This window comes from Oncorhynchus masou, chromosome 23 (assembly GCF_036934945.1).
Source record: "Oncorhynchus masou masou isolate Uvic2021 chromosome 23, UVic_Omas_1.1, whole genome shotgun sequence".
Classification (NCBI taxonomy): Eukaryota; Metazoa; Chordata; class Actinopteri; order Salmoniformes; family Salmonidae; genus Oncorhynchus; species Oncorhynchus masou.
This window is the reverse complement of record NC_088234.1, coordinates 52410359-52424956: the sequence shown is the minus strand read 5'-3', so window position 1 is coordinate 52424956 and position 14598 is coordinate 52410359. Positions and strand designations below refer to the sequence as shown.

General features: G+C 43.2%; 1 protein-coding gene across 1 annotated transcript; it reads left to right on the top strand.

Moving 5' to 3' along the window:
• Positions 1–1595: 1595 nt before the first annotated feature.
• LOC135510021 (dickkopf-related protein 1-like) lies at positions 1596–3736 on the top strand. Its single transcript, XM_064930826.1, has 4 exons — positions 1596–1933; positions 2095–2233; positions 2460–2594; positions 2815–3736. The coding sequence occupies exons 1-4, from the start codon at positions 1733–1735 to the stop codon at positions 3111–3113; spliced, it is 774 nt and encodes a 257-aa protein (XP_064786898.1). The 5' UTR covers positions 1596–1732; the 3' UTR covers positions 3114–3736.
• The last annotated feature ends 10862 nt before the right edge of the window (positions 3737–14598 follow it).

Genomic DNA, 14598 nt, shown 5'->3' with positions numbered 1-14598 from the left:
TCCTGTTCACCCCAAAGTAGCCTGACTCAAATGAAAGCAACTTGTAGGCTTTGACAGGAGGACCTTATAAGCTTTTCAGAGATGTTTCATCTGGTTCGTAAGTATTCAGATGCCAGTAATCAGACCCATCGAAAGTGTATTCACAGAGATGGAATTGACTCACGAGACAGGCCTAACAGTGTGTCACCTCTGTGTGATCACTTGAACCTATCAAAGGGGTTCTTGTTAATACACGTTGGTTAAAAGCTAAAGCATCAAACCCAAACCACCGGACATACTTTAGCGCCAATTCGTGTTCGTGTTCAGGTAGGCAATATTTGTATGTCGACATTGCTTCTTCATTGTCTATACAGTTATAAACCACCAGATGGGGACCAAGTGACAAACTATTTATGTAGCCTACAAGAGCAAGCAAGCACATTCTCTACGGCCTCGCTTTCTCACCCCGTACAGCAACTGTTTTGGTGCCTTTTCTGGATATATTGTAAACTTTTTGAGACTATTTGTGTGGGAGTGAGCTACAGGCCATGGGAAGAGCAGAGAGTCACTCTGTCCGATTTGGTGGCCTATTTTAGCCTGTGTCCTTCCCAAGCGCAACCTGATCGCAAGCATGAAAGATCAGAGTTGTCTTTTATCTCAATGTGCCAGTCAGCCCTGAAAGACCTCTCCACGGAAGCCCATTAATTCGGTAAACTTTCGCACCCCTTAATGGTTTGCATATCCTATATTGATGTCCGCCGCTAGTGTAATCAAGCACACTTAGAGGATAATTGTGCCCTTTGCAATCAGAGAGATCAAATGAAGTAGTTAATCGACGGAAAGTAGCTCCAATCACCGTGTACACACAGCCAAAGGACAGTTAGGCGACTTGAATGTCAAAGGAAAAATAGTGCGCCTTTAGGAAAGACCCTTCCACTGTGCCAAACTTTCCCAAAAGAGCGTAAAAATGGGAGAATGTGTCCAGACAACAGATACAGTTCATTCATAGGATGTGGTAATAAGGAAAAATGCTATATTAAATCATAATATTTGCGAGATATGAGTGCAGATTTCAGACTATGTACAAATAGTAAGTAGCCTTGCATGAGCGGCTTGTGCGAGCCAGAACGGTTCATAGATTTCAGACCATCTTACCCAAAATAAGCAATAGGGTCCGTGTCAACTGCTCCGTGTCAATTAGAAGTTCTGGATTTGAGCAGCTCCACAACTTATTCTGTCTGAAATGTGAGTAAATAATCTTGGTGCCAATTTAATCAACATTTGGCTACTCTAGCCAGTTGACAGAAATGTGGTATTGGCTACAATGCCATAATACGCCAGGAGTTATCCTGAGCTGTATCCTAATGGCATCCTTTATTAAGTATCGTTTAAAGAATGAGGTCTCCAGGCAGGTGATGTGCGCAATCCCAATAGAGACTTGTTGATCACACAAACATTGTGAACCGAAATCCTGGCGGGGCGGTTGCCCATTTCCGTACAGTGGAGCTCAGGATTTTAAGCGCCTTTGAAATTCCACCCTCCGCCTTTGTTGTGTGCGGCGAGGGGCGGGAATAAATACAGACCCAAATGTATAAAGAGAACATCGCAGAGCCATGCTTTAGGATACCTCAAAATACCCTACTAACAACAACCTCTTGAGACTTTGTGGTAGGATACAATACTTAAGCGGACTTTTTAACAATACATTTGACGGATTTATTTATAAGACCGATAATTTACATAAAGAAGAAGTATGCTTCATCTGTCAGTGCTTCGTTTTATGGCCGTGCATCTCATGCTGTTTGGATACCTTGGGGATGCTTATGCCGGGGCGGTTTTACTGAACTCTAATGCCATCAAGAACTTGCCTGGTGGCAACGACACGGTTAGCCCGAGCCCACGCCCGTCTTCACCAGATAGCGACAGGCAGAAAGCAGTCGTGGACACTTTGCAGGTAAGAAACCCTACTAGAAAGCTCTAGGAGCTGTGCGTAATACCAACACTAACCAATGCCCAAACGTTTGTTGGACACGTTACCTTTGCGCTTTTACCGAAATGCGTTCTGCATTTATGTTCCAATGGAAATACATATTTTATTATGTCTATTTATCTTAGCTTATTTGCACATATGATGATGAGTGTGGGACCGATGAATTCTGCAATGATATCCGAGGCGCGTGCCTCCCATGCCGAAAGATCCGGAAGCGGTGCGCAAGGGATTCAGTGTGCTGCGCTGGGAACCGCTGCATCAACGGTAAGCTCAACATAACCACATGTTACATGTTGTTATCCTTTCAACCATTTTCAGATGATGATATTTTTAATTCATGCGATGTCTTGTATTGAATTTGAATGATGTGGTAAGAGAGGTATTGGGAGTACAACAATAACTTATGGATAAGAATGTTGGGGTGTCATGAGATATTGTAATTATCTTAACTTAATTAGCGTTTATTGATAACGTGTACCTTTTCCCTCAGGTGTTTGTCAGGCCAGTGATCAAGATGCTGAAGCTGTAGTCACTACCAGTGTGGGGAATAGGCAGAACAACACCATGGAACACCATGGCAAGAGACTGCCTCTGCCCCAAGGTCAACCACAACATTCTGTCAAAGGTAGGTGTGTATTACACACCCACACAACAAACACTACCCATAAAGATTCTATAGATTTGTCCTCCCGACACTGTCCACTTCGGACTACATTTCAATTGAAAACACAAAGCCAAGGGGTTTGAAATAAAACATTTCATTCTAAAAATTCCAGCTTTGAGGCCTTTTCCAAGTTTCCAACAGAACACATATTTACCTCTCTCTTCTCTCGCTCTTTCTCTAGGTCGGGAAAGTGACAACTGCCTGAGGTCCTCCGACTGCTCTGAGGGTCTGTGCTGTGCACGCCACTTCTGGTCTCGTATCTGTAAGCCAGTGCTGACGAAGGGCCAGGTGTGCACGCGTCACCGTAGGAAAGGTGGCCATGGCCTGGAGCTGTTCCAACGCTGTGACTGTGGAGGTGGTCTCTCCTGCAGACCGGAGAGAGGAGAGAAAGACCCCGGAGTCAGCAGAACCGCAGACCGGAACCTACACACCTGCCAGAGACGCGGACACACACACACCCTGAATATACACACTGCCTAAGATGCTGACACACTGCCCATAACCTACACATTTGTCAGAGGTGCTGGCACGCGCGCACACACACACACACACACACACACACACACACACACACACACACACACACACACACACACACACACACACACACACACACACACACACACACACACACACACACACACACACACACCACCTGGAAAGGAAGAACAGATTCCAGAGAAAAGTGATACGCTCAGAGGGATGCGATGGTGTAAAATGGACCAATCAGATTCCCCTGGATGCTGGAAGATGCCGAATAAGGAAGTTGTCATTGGATGTGTCTTGGAAAGATCGATAGGTCATTTAAAATGGCAGAGTTGTTTTGTTTCTCTTTTTATGAAACTAACCTTGATTATTGCAGTAAATTACTGTATTGTAAATACTATACTGGAGGTGGTACTTAACTGAGCTATTGAATTCTGTCAACACCAGTATGATAAATAAGAACACGGTGCTGCGTGGTTCGTTTCCAATATTGTAAATGTGTACACAATATGATCTATATTGTTATTTACTGTTTAATGTAAAATGTATATTTGTTTTATTTACTTGTAAAAAAAAAGTAAAGATATTTGTTTTATTAAAACATTATAGTAACCTGACCCATGTTGTAAGTGTCGCTGCTCGAGTTCTACAAGAAAAAAGCTTGTTTGTCTGTTTTACAATGGTTGTCTAACAATAATCTTGTATTTGATATAGTGATCCGGGGGAAAGGTGCAAAACAACCCATATGCCAATAGTTTTTGACTCTATTCGTCCCAAAATGATGTCCAATAGCTTAATGATTCAGTCAAGCTCTCCAAAGATAGGGGGTAGGGAATGTTTTTAGCATTCCAAGCTAACAACCACCCCTTTTGGAGAGCAAGAGTTATTTAGGCATGCTCTTGGTAGCATTTAACTCCAAACCCAGTCCACACAAATCAGTGGTTAAGACTGGAGAGTTTGAATTTTTGGCCCAGCTATCCTGTTCATGGTTTTTACACACACACACACACACACACACACACACACACACACACACACACACACACACACACACACACACACACACACACACACACACACACACACACACACACACACACACACACACACACACACACACACACAAACGTAACATCAACTATCACAAAACAACATAACTTTGTATGGGGGCTTGACCATAGGAGAAATATCATAGTGGTGCGGCACAGTCCTTGGGCCATGCATTGCTTCCTGTAAAAAAACACACCTAGTCATTAAAGACAGAAACACTACAGCAGGGGACTACAAAGACAGTAACGCTGTATCCAATGAAAATAGTCTATGATAAGTATCCCAGTGTCCTCCTTGGTTCTTTGGTGTTTCTGGCTAACTTCTAATTACACCTCTCCTAGCCTTCATGTGAAGCTGAACAGAACATAGAGATAATGTAGCTACCAGCTAGCTGAGCTTACTCTCTATTTACTTTATCTAACTCAATCTAAAGAAGGATCATGAAATGGGGATACCACACGACTTAGGTTTACTGTGATGCAATGCAAGTGTTCATTCATGCTCCCTGCATGGCAGGGACACACCGCATTTCCTGCACTTGTGCAATAACATATAAGCATCGACCAAACTCTACCTGCGTGTCTCTAATTAGGACAATGTGGATTACATGATGGCAAAGGAACGACTGTGTCTTCTGCCCCAGCCTAGCAGACGGATTCCCATGTTGACATCCCAGTGATTTGGATCAAAGGGTGGCAAAGGGAAACATTTGATTTGTAAAGTGCCCTCTGCAACCTTTCATGTCACGGCCATATACAGTACACTATGATGGTTAAGGATGGATGTTTATACAGTATCAGAAGTGATTTGACCCAGGTCTTTAAGCTCTTTAAATTGTTTGGGGGTAATTCACCATATCCACTGCAAATGTAGCACCCAACCCCCAGTTGTGCATGGCAGTTGGCAGACTAACAAACACACAGATGTATTTTACATCAAGAAGTAGCCCATGCTCCTATTAAATGACTGCCAATTCCTGTATTGTCATCATAAAGCTCCAGCATGAGCTAAAGCATGTTTGCTGGGGTTCCTGGAATCAGTGTCTCTGCAGAGCCACTCATAATTAGGCTAACCACACACTCGCACATCCCACTGGCATGTCCTAGGAGTGGTAAATTATACATGAGTAAAATACTAACCAAACACCAGTTATGCTTCTAGGGCTTTGAGATGGCTTTATTATGACCTTATCTGGACGTCTCAACATTACCATAACATTTATTGATCTTATCGAGAAGATCACAGAATCGCCGCTCCTGTTTATGACGTGCACTGGGATTGTAATTTCAATTGACCATAAAACCATAACACTGATGATGGCCACCATTGATAAGTCTGTTGAGTTATGTGCATGTGTGTTTTTCAATTTCCCCATATCAATTCCAAATCTGTATTGAGTTATAATAACACACTGCCTGCTTGCGTTTATTTTCAAGCTATATTCAAATCTCTCATTTCACTTTTAGATCTGATAAGCACAATAAACCATTTCACCACTAAAGTGGCCGGTGTAATCTTCATTATTATTCTAAAAGGTTTGCAAAACATCCATGACAAGGCTATATAAACAAATGTGCAGTGAGACCCATCACAGATAAAACACAGAAGAGATGAGGCTGTGTACACATGCATAATACCTGCTATTCGGTCACATGATAGGGGCATGTATCTGGGGAATGTGGATCCTGATCAAAACAAGTTCTTGTCAAAACATTTATCCCAGGGAGGTGTTATCATACTGTTGGTCGCTGGCACGGTTTGCCCCATATAGAGACACAATGCACACTATTCATCTCAGTGAAGTAATCGCAGTGACTATCTGAGAGATTGCGCAACAGGGGGACTCACCCTATCTCTGGGAAATTTGTAATTAAAAAGGTACACGTCATCCGACACAATGCTTTGTGTGTTTGACCGTCTCATTTGAAAACAATTGAGTCCTACTGATTCAAATTCAAAATGATTACGATGGAGTCTTTCACCCAGTGAGGAAGTTGGATTGGGTACTAAAAGGTGTGTCGTAGACTGCCTTCAACAGGTGAGTCTGTCTTGTTGATTGCTCTTGTTCCTCAAAGGCCACGATGGGACCTGCACTTTCCCCCCACAGTTATAACAGTCCTAAAAAAATGGTAATAACTAACTAGTAGTGTTGTAGTATCTCAAGTGGAGTAATGGCTTATTTTAGTTATGTTACAGTGATGCAGCTGGTTGCCTAACCTTTTGCTGTGGCAAATTAGAATCCATTGGTTCCATTGAACAGCATGGAATATAATATACTTCCCATCATATGTATTTCTTCCCAATCTGTTTCTCTTAGCCATAGTGATGTCTGCAGGTCTCCTCATATGGCGGCCAGGAGGCTCGGCATCTTTCTGTACTACCCCAAGAACGCTGCTCTGGGCTGGCTCTCCTGGGGGGCCCCTGGGTGTCTGGTTTGATCCAGGCTGGTGTTCCATCCATCTGTGGCCGACGCCCCCTCTGTGGTCTCAGGTCTGTCCCACTCTGATGATGTCATGCTAAAGGACATTTAACAACACATGTAGTAAACTTGAAACAGGAAGGAGAGGCATATTCTAGTGATTTGTGGACCCTTTTCTGGCAGAAAAATGGATTTCATTGAGTTGAATCACATGTGAAATGTCAGAGGCTGTCTTGACATTGATATAAGGAGCATATATGTCTTGAAGAGAAACTACCAGCCATACATTGTAATTTGAGCACTCCATTTCCAATTAACACATTTGCATTGTACTTGATGCTTTTAACTTCTTCCATGGCTTTCTAATTTATGTCAGCAAGGGAAGCCTACTATTAAGTGCTATCTTGGCACGTGTTCAGTTTCGAATGTCTCATACACCTGCGTTCTTCAGGTGGATTCACTTGGTCGTCTCTTTCTGATGTGCCAGTATTCTAGCTCGGCCACAGATGGGTCCCATACACTGCAAACAAACAATATGCCCATTGTTTATACAAATAATAAGCCAATATGCCATGTCTGCCCTCTGTGCCAGGCAAAACACAGCAAACAGATGCTCCGGGGGGGAGGGGGAAGCTCGGAATAAAAATGCCTACTCTACATTATCCCTGATCCAGAACCTTTTCTGTTGGCAGCCAGAGAGCTGGCATGAATGCTGCTGTATAAAGTCTCTCCGAGCCGCAACCACGTTGTGCAAAGCTGTTTCACACGTATAATTTACTCATTATTTGTACATTTTTCTATGTAAAAAGAGATTAGATTAATTGCAATGGCAGCTATGCTGGAAAATCAACACTGACAGAGAAAAGAGTCATTACTCAGTAAAAATGAAAGCTATGCTGTCGTATAATGTTCTAATTAAGTAGACCTGTGGAGTGGCAGTGTTCAGAACAGCTGACTCAATGGCAACATATAGTTAATATCCATCCGTGACACAGACACATTTGTGGAAGGTCTGAAGTAGTGTGAATCATCAAAAATGGCAAAAACCGGTATAAATGCTTGTCAGTAGACAAGTGACCATAGCTAATTCAGTATGCTCACAGGAGACAGAGAGCACTTCCCCTGAAACAGGAAATAGGTGTCTCTGGACTTTGTTTAATAACAGAGTTTTGGAAATTAAATTTTGAAACCCTTCGACCGACAGGAGATGTCTGTCTACATCCCCCCTCTCTCCCCTATCTGTCTATCTCTCCCCTGCCTCCCCCTTCTCTATCACACTTTCTTTCTCTCTTACTTTCTTCTGCCTCTCCCTCTCTCAACCCCCCCCCTCTTTCTCATCTCTCTTTGCCCTCTCCCAGCACATGGAACAATATAATTCCCCACCTTGCCTCTCCATCTCCCCACAATACCTATCCCCATGCCTCTCCATCTCCCCACTCTCCCCATAATACCTATCCCCATGTCTCTCCATCTCCCCACTCTCCCCATAATACCTATCCCCATGCCTCTCCATCTCCCCACTCTCCCCATAATACCTATCCCCATGCCTCTCCATCTCCCCACTCTCCCCACAATACCTATCCCCATGCCTCTCCATCTCCCCACTCTCCCCATAATACCTATCCCCATGCCTCTCCATCTCCCCACTCTCCCCATAATACCTATCCCCATGCCTCTCCATCTCCCCACTCTCCCCCTAATACCTATCCCCATGCCTCTCCATCTCCCCACTCTCCCCATAATACCTATCCCCATGCCTCTCCATCTCCCCACTCTCCCCATAATACCTATCCCCATGCCTCTCCATCTTCACATCTCTTTCTCCCTCCCTTTCTCCCTTTTCCAGGGGAATACAGAAAAGATGGAATGTCACTCCTCACCCTACCTAGTGTCAGTCCGGTATTATCAAAAGAGCAGAGCCCCAGAGCAGCCTCCTGAGCTTGATGGGGAAGCATCCTATTAGACAATAGTACAGTAATGGCCTCAGAGGTCCCCCATCGCCCCATTAACACACTGGAAAGGGGTTGGTGTGAGTTTGACATTACCTAGTGGTAAGTAAGTTATCATATTTCATATTGCAGTACAACTACTGTAATCTAAATAAAGTATCAAAGCAAGCATTGTGTAATGACACGCAGCAAAATACCATAGAATTGACGGTATTGTACTGTAAAAACTTCCAGACTGGCAGCGACTACAGGGCAAAACAAACAAATAGAACATTGAAGAATGCTCAACCACTTCAAGTTTAAGGCTTGCTGCCACTCCAATCTGTCCCCTTTACATTGTAAATTGATGGGGCACGACTACCACATACCAATTAAATTGGTATAACATTCTCACTAAGGGGTACAACAAATATAGCCTCTTACAAGGCACGCCTCAAGGTACAGTGCCTTGCGAAAGTATTCGGCCCCCTTGAACTTTGCGACCTTTTGCCACATTTCAGGCTTCAAACATAAAGATATAAAACTGTATTTTTTTGTGAAGAATCAACAACAAGTGGGACACAATCATGAAGTGGAACGACATTTATTGGATATTTAAAACTTTTTTAACAAATCAAAAACTGAAAAATTGGGCGTGCAAAATTATTCAGCCCCTTTACTTTCAGTGCAGCAAACTCTCTCCAGAAGTTCAGTGAGGATCTCTGAATGATCCAAAGTTGACCTAAATGACTGATGATGATAAATACAATCCACCTGTGTGTAATCAAGTCTCCGTATAAATGCACCTGCACTGTGATAGTCTCAGAGGTCCGTTATAAGCGCAGAGAGCATCATGAAGAACAAGGAACACACCAGGCAGGTCCGAGATACTGTTGTGAAGAAGTTTAAAGCCGGATTTGGATACAAAAAGATTTCCCAAGCTTTAAACATCCCAAGGAGCACTGTGCAAGCGATAATATTGAAATGGAAGGAGTATCAGACCACTGTAAATCTACCAAGACCTGGCCGTCCCTCTAAACTTTCAGCTCATACAAGAAGAAGACTGATCAGAGATGCAGCCAAGAGGCCCATGATCACTCTGGATGAACTGCAGAGATCTACAGCTGAGGTGGGAGACTCTGTCCATAGGACAACAATCAGTCGTATATTGCACAAATCTGGCCTTTATGGAAGAGTGGCAAGAAGAAAGCCATTTCTTAAAGATATCCATAAAAAGTGTCGTTTAAAGTTTGCCACAAGCCACCTGGGAGACACACCAAACATGTGGAAGAAGGTGCTCTGGTCAGATGACACCAAAATGGAACTTTTTGGCAACAATGCAAAACGTTATGTTTGGCGTAAAAGCAACACAGCTCATCACCCTGACCACACCATCTCCACTGTCAAACATGGTGGTGGCAGCATCATGGTTTGGGTCTGCTTTTCTTCAGCAGGGACAGGGAAGATGGTTAAAATTGATGGGAAGATGGATGGAGCCAAATACAGGACCATTCTGGAAGAAAACCTGATGGAGTCTGCAAAAGACCTGAGACTGGGACGGAGATTTGTCTTCCAACAAGACAATGATCCAAAACATAAAGCAAAATCTACAATGGAATGGTTCAAAAATAAACATATCCAGGTGTTAGAATGGCCAAGTCAAAGTCCAGACCTGAATCCAATCGAGAATCTGTGGAAAGAACTGAAAACTGCTGTTCACAAATGCTCTCCATCCAACCTCACTGAGATCGAGCTGTTTTGCAAGGAGGAATGGGAAAAAATTTCAGTCTCTCGATGTGCAAAACTGATAGAGACATACCCCAAGCGACTTACAGCTGTAATCGCAGCAAAAGGTGGCGCTACAAAGTATTGACTTAAGGGGGCTGAATAATTTTGCACGCCCAATTTTTCAGTTTTTGATTTGTTAAAAAAGTTTGAAATATCCAATAAATGTCGTTCCACTTCATGATTGTGTCCCACTTGTTGTTGATTCTTCACAAAAAATACAGTTTTATATGTTTATGTTTGAAGCCTGAAATGTGGCAAAAGGTTGCAAAGTTCAAGGGGGCCGAATACTTTCGCAAGGCACTGTTAATTAGTGAGCCAGAAACAACAATACCATGCACCACTAGTGGTCAAAAGGTTTTTGACGCTCAAAAAATATACAGTATGGTACTGTATTCTGGGAATGAAAATACACTACCATTCGAAATGCAGCAATTCTTTCCCCGTCCACATTTTCCCATAGTTCACCATCATTTACAGTATGCAGCAGTAAAATGTTACTGTTGATAATACCTCAAATTACCATATAAATGACCATTTTCCGTTACAGTGCAGTCCTCAGGGATGGGGGATGGGGGGGGGGCGATTCCCTCCTTCCCTACATCCCCCCCTCCAACCCCTTTTGGGCACTCACCTAACCCTTTGATACTCCTTTCCTCCCTCCCTCCATTCCTCCTACCTATTAATGCCCCTGTTCGTTTTGCCATCAAAAGACTGTCTTTAAGTCCTTCAAAAAAGGGGGTTGGAGCACAATCTCATTTGCGTGAGGGGATTTTACAAAGGTAGAGTTTGGTAGAATAGAATGAAAAGGGAGACGGCAGTGCTCTGGTGCCTTGATCTCCGTGAGGGGTAAATGGACTGGATTGTCTTGGCCCCTGCTGGTGGGCTAAGCTGTGACAGAGTTAGTGGCAGGGGGTTAAATCAAAGGTTGGGTTATCCTCACTGGGTCATCTCCAGCATATTAGGACGTTGTCTAAATGTTGATTCGTTCACACCAACATCTGAGGGGACTTGATGAGGTGCCATAAGGAACACTCAATAGACTGTCCACGCCCCTAAAACAGTCAAGTTCACCTCCATTAGCAGACATTCTGACATTCTGATATTCGTAAGCCTTCTTTTCTCTCTCTCTTTCCTTGGTGAACTTCAAGGACTATGAACGTAAAATAAAATATAAGCATTGTATTTCACTCAGCATCATCCTCACTCACAGTCCTTACCAGTTGAATCATACTCATAACTAGGGCCCTACTTGACCACATGACCTGACCAACACGAACTACAGATGTAGAGTATTTCTAGTGAAATCCATATAGTCAGTACAAACTCAGGGCCCTACTCATAACTGATGCCCGATGGCTTGCATGCTGTGTGACTGTTCTGCAGGTTTACAGTGACTGAGAACACCCCACAGCCGTGCCGTGGAGTTGTGTTGAGGTTGCAGCCTGTGTGTGTTCCTCCATTGTGGGTGGGAAACTTTACATTACTGTCACTCTCACGACTGATGTGAATAACAGGACATAAATCACACTAACTCAGCCCTGGACTCGCAGCTTGGGCTGAGAAACATGGATCTACACTCATGCATGCCACCCCCTCCTTATGTTGTTGAGGGTGGTGATGGGAATGGTTGGCACAATTTGAGAAGTTATGGACATTGCAAGTATTTGTGATGTTCTCATGCTGCTAGGTAGCCACCCAAATGGCCAATTGATACCAGATTTCAGATAAGTTATTGTTGGAATCAAACTGTCCCTACATGTCAGATGCTGTCCCAGAGATGTCTTAACTCTCCAGTAACCCCAAACCGTTCCCTTGGCTCGAACTACACAGTCACATCAACTCTTAGCCAAGCACCAAATCCTCCAGAATCCTTGGTGATATTTTTGGACCTATTCTGAAATTCGGAAAGACATGGTGATTAAGCAATATTAATACTTTGGTTAAAATGCTAACGACTATTGTTGGTATCAGCACATTCCTCAGTGCATGCATTTGACCATCGCAATACACATATTAAATCTCCATTCAAGAGCTCTTCTATTTTGTGGCACCCTGCATTTAACTGACAACCCCAAAACAACACTGGCAGCCTCACAAATGTTCCATTTAATTTAAACTGTGCTTTTGGCATTCAGACGATGATAAACATCTGTTTAGAGCAGGGTGGTCAGCACAATCCAAAACCGCACCACTTCACTGTCTCCCTCACAAACATAAACAATCACATGACATACTGATGTCGCAGGGAGTACTGGTATTCTGAACACATACTACATTTTAGCGATGTGCGGCAATCTCCAACATGCCATTTCTGTCCCACTGGTCTACTAATTACGTAACTGCTGTCACAGATCTCTGGACAAGTTCTCTACAACTTTAATTACAATTCCTCTAAGATAAACCTATGTTCACTAAAAACACAAGCAACACTAGGCCTGCGGGGAGTGATCTAAGCAGCTGATAGGGCACTAACTAGAACCCTTGATTAGCAAGGAGCTAACTAGAACCCTTGTGCATGATGTTTTAATTCAACATAGTGCCCCCCTCTCTCCGTCCTATCACAAATCTTGTCTTTTAGTTATCTTCAAACTACTGCTCTTGTCCTTCAGCTAGAACCCTTATCATATATTGATTATGTCTCTTAGATTAAAGGACTGGCTTTCATTTCCACAAGAATGTGCCCCCCTCTCTGTGTCCATATGGAAACACTTCCCAGACAGATTGGTTCTGCTTTCCTTTGGACCAAGTCCCACTGGTCAAAAGAGGACTTGCAATAACTGTAGCTGTCTTAGGTGTCCATGTAAACACTTAGAAGACATTCTAAACAGGTTGCTTTGCTAATTCTCATGGGCAATCGTAGACATAGCAACACCAATTATGGTGTTATTATGGATTACAGTAGCCCACCAACAACACAGGAACTGTTGTCCTAGGGTGGAAAAACCTGCTTATGGAAAGAAAAGCTGGCCATCACAATAATTTATTCTGCTGAACATCCTTAAAAGGACCATTCTTAATGTGTTTGTTGTGTGTACTAAACACAAGTCATATTTGGTACAGGTATATGTCATACTCAACAGCTATAATGCAGCTATAAAGCACATCAGTTTTATCGTTTTCAAAAAGTAATTTTGATTACTCCAGGCAATACATTGGACTGGTAAATGCACACCCAAAACCTCTCCAGACATAATACCATGTGCTGAGAGGTAGAATTGCCTCAATGTGGGTTACACACAAATTACGGACATTTTGTCTCGGGGCATAATCACTAATATGCCGCTGTTGTTGCCTAGGCTGCCAGTCCCTGGGTCTGAGTTTAAATGTTGTTTTTTTCTCTCTCTTGGCTGTGTGGTTTGCAACAGCTTAATCACAAGCCACAGGAATCCCAGTCATTTTGATAGGAGTCATACAGGAGGCTCTCATATGTAATACTGTTTATGGGACTCTTACATCTAGCACATTTTCTGTATGCATGGGAAGCAACTTAAAAAAACATGGTATATGTTGACAGTCATACATGGATAAATACCAAATATGAGACTGTATAGTGAAGACATTGAAGACAAACATGGTCGTATAGGGTCAAGATCCACCCAGACAAAGATGGAGAAACAGTGAGGATGAGCGGGAAAGAGGGTCAAGATCCACCCAGACAAAGATGGAGAAACAGTGAGGATGAGCGGGAAAGAGGGTCAAGATCCACCCAGACAAAGATGGAGAAACAGTGAGGATGAGCGGGAAAGAGGGTCAAGATCCACCCAGACAAAGATGGAGAAACAGTGAGGATGAGCGGGAAAGAGGGGCAAGACACTGCAAGACAATGAAGGATACAAATTCCCATACCAACCTTTAAAATGACAGTTCCAAGAAAAACACTAAGGTCTGGTAGATAGCTTTGTTCACTGGATGTCCAACATGCTGACAGCATTACATGTAGTTATCAGTAAGAGACAGATTCCAGAGAATCTGAGTGTCATCTGACTGATCACAGTACACAGGTGTTTCCCATCCCTTCCAAACAACCTTGTTGACAAAAACAACAGCGTTTACAAAAGAATGTCAAAAAGCCAGGGCCCACTGCAGTTAACGCCTCAGTTTCACGTTGGCTGCCCCATTTCAACTGTAATTGTGTGAGTCTGAATACCAAGCGTATGTTTTATTGAGCGTTCGAGCTGCTAGCCATCCAAAAGCGCCCACAAAGGAGGTTTTGAAACCAAGGCCAGTTTAAACACTCAAGCTTTGTCCTGCTCTGCATGTAATTTACAATCAATTTAATGCACTTAAAATGTGC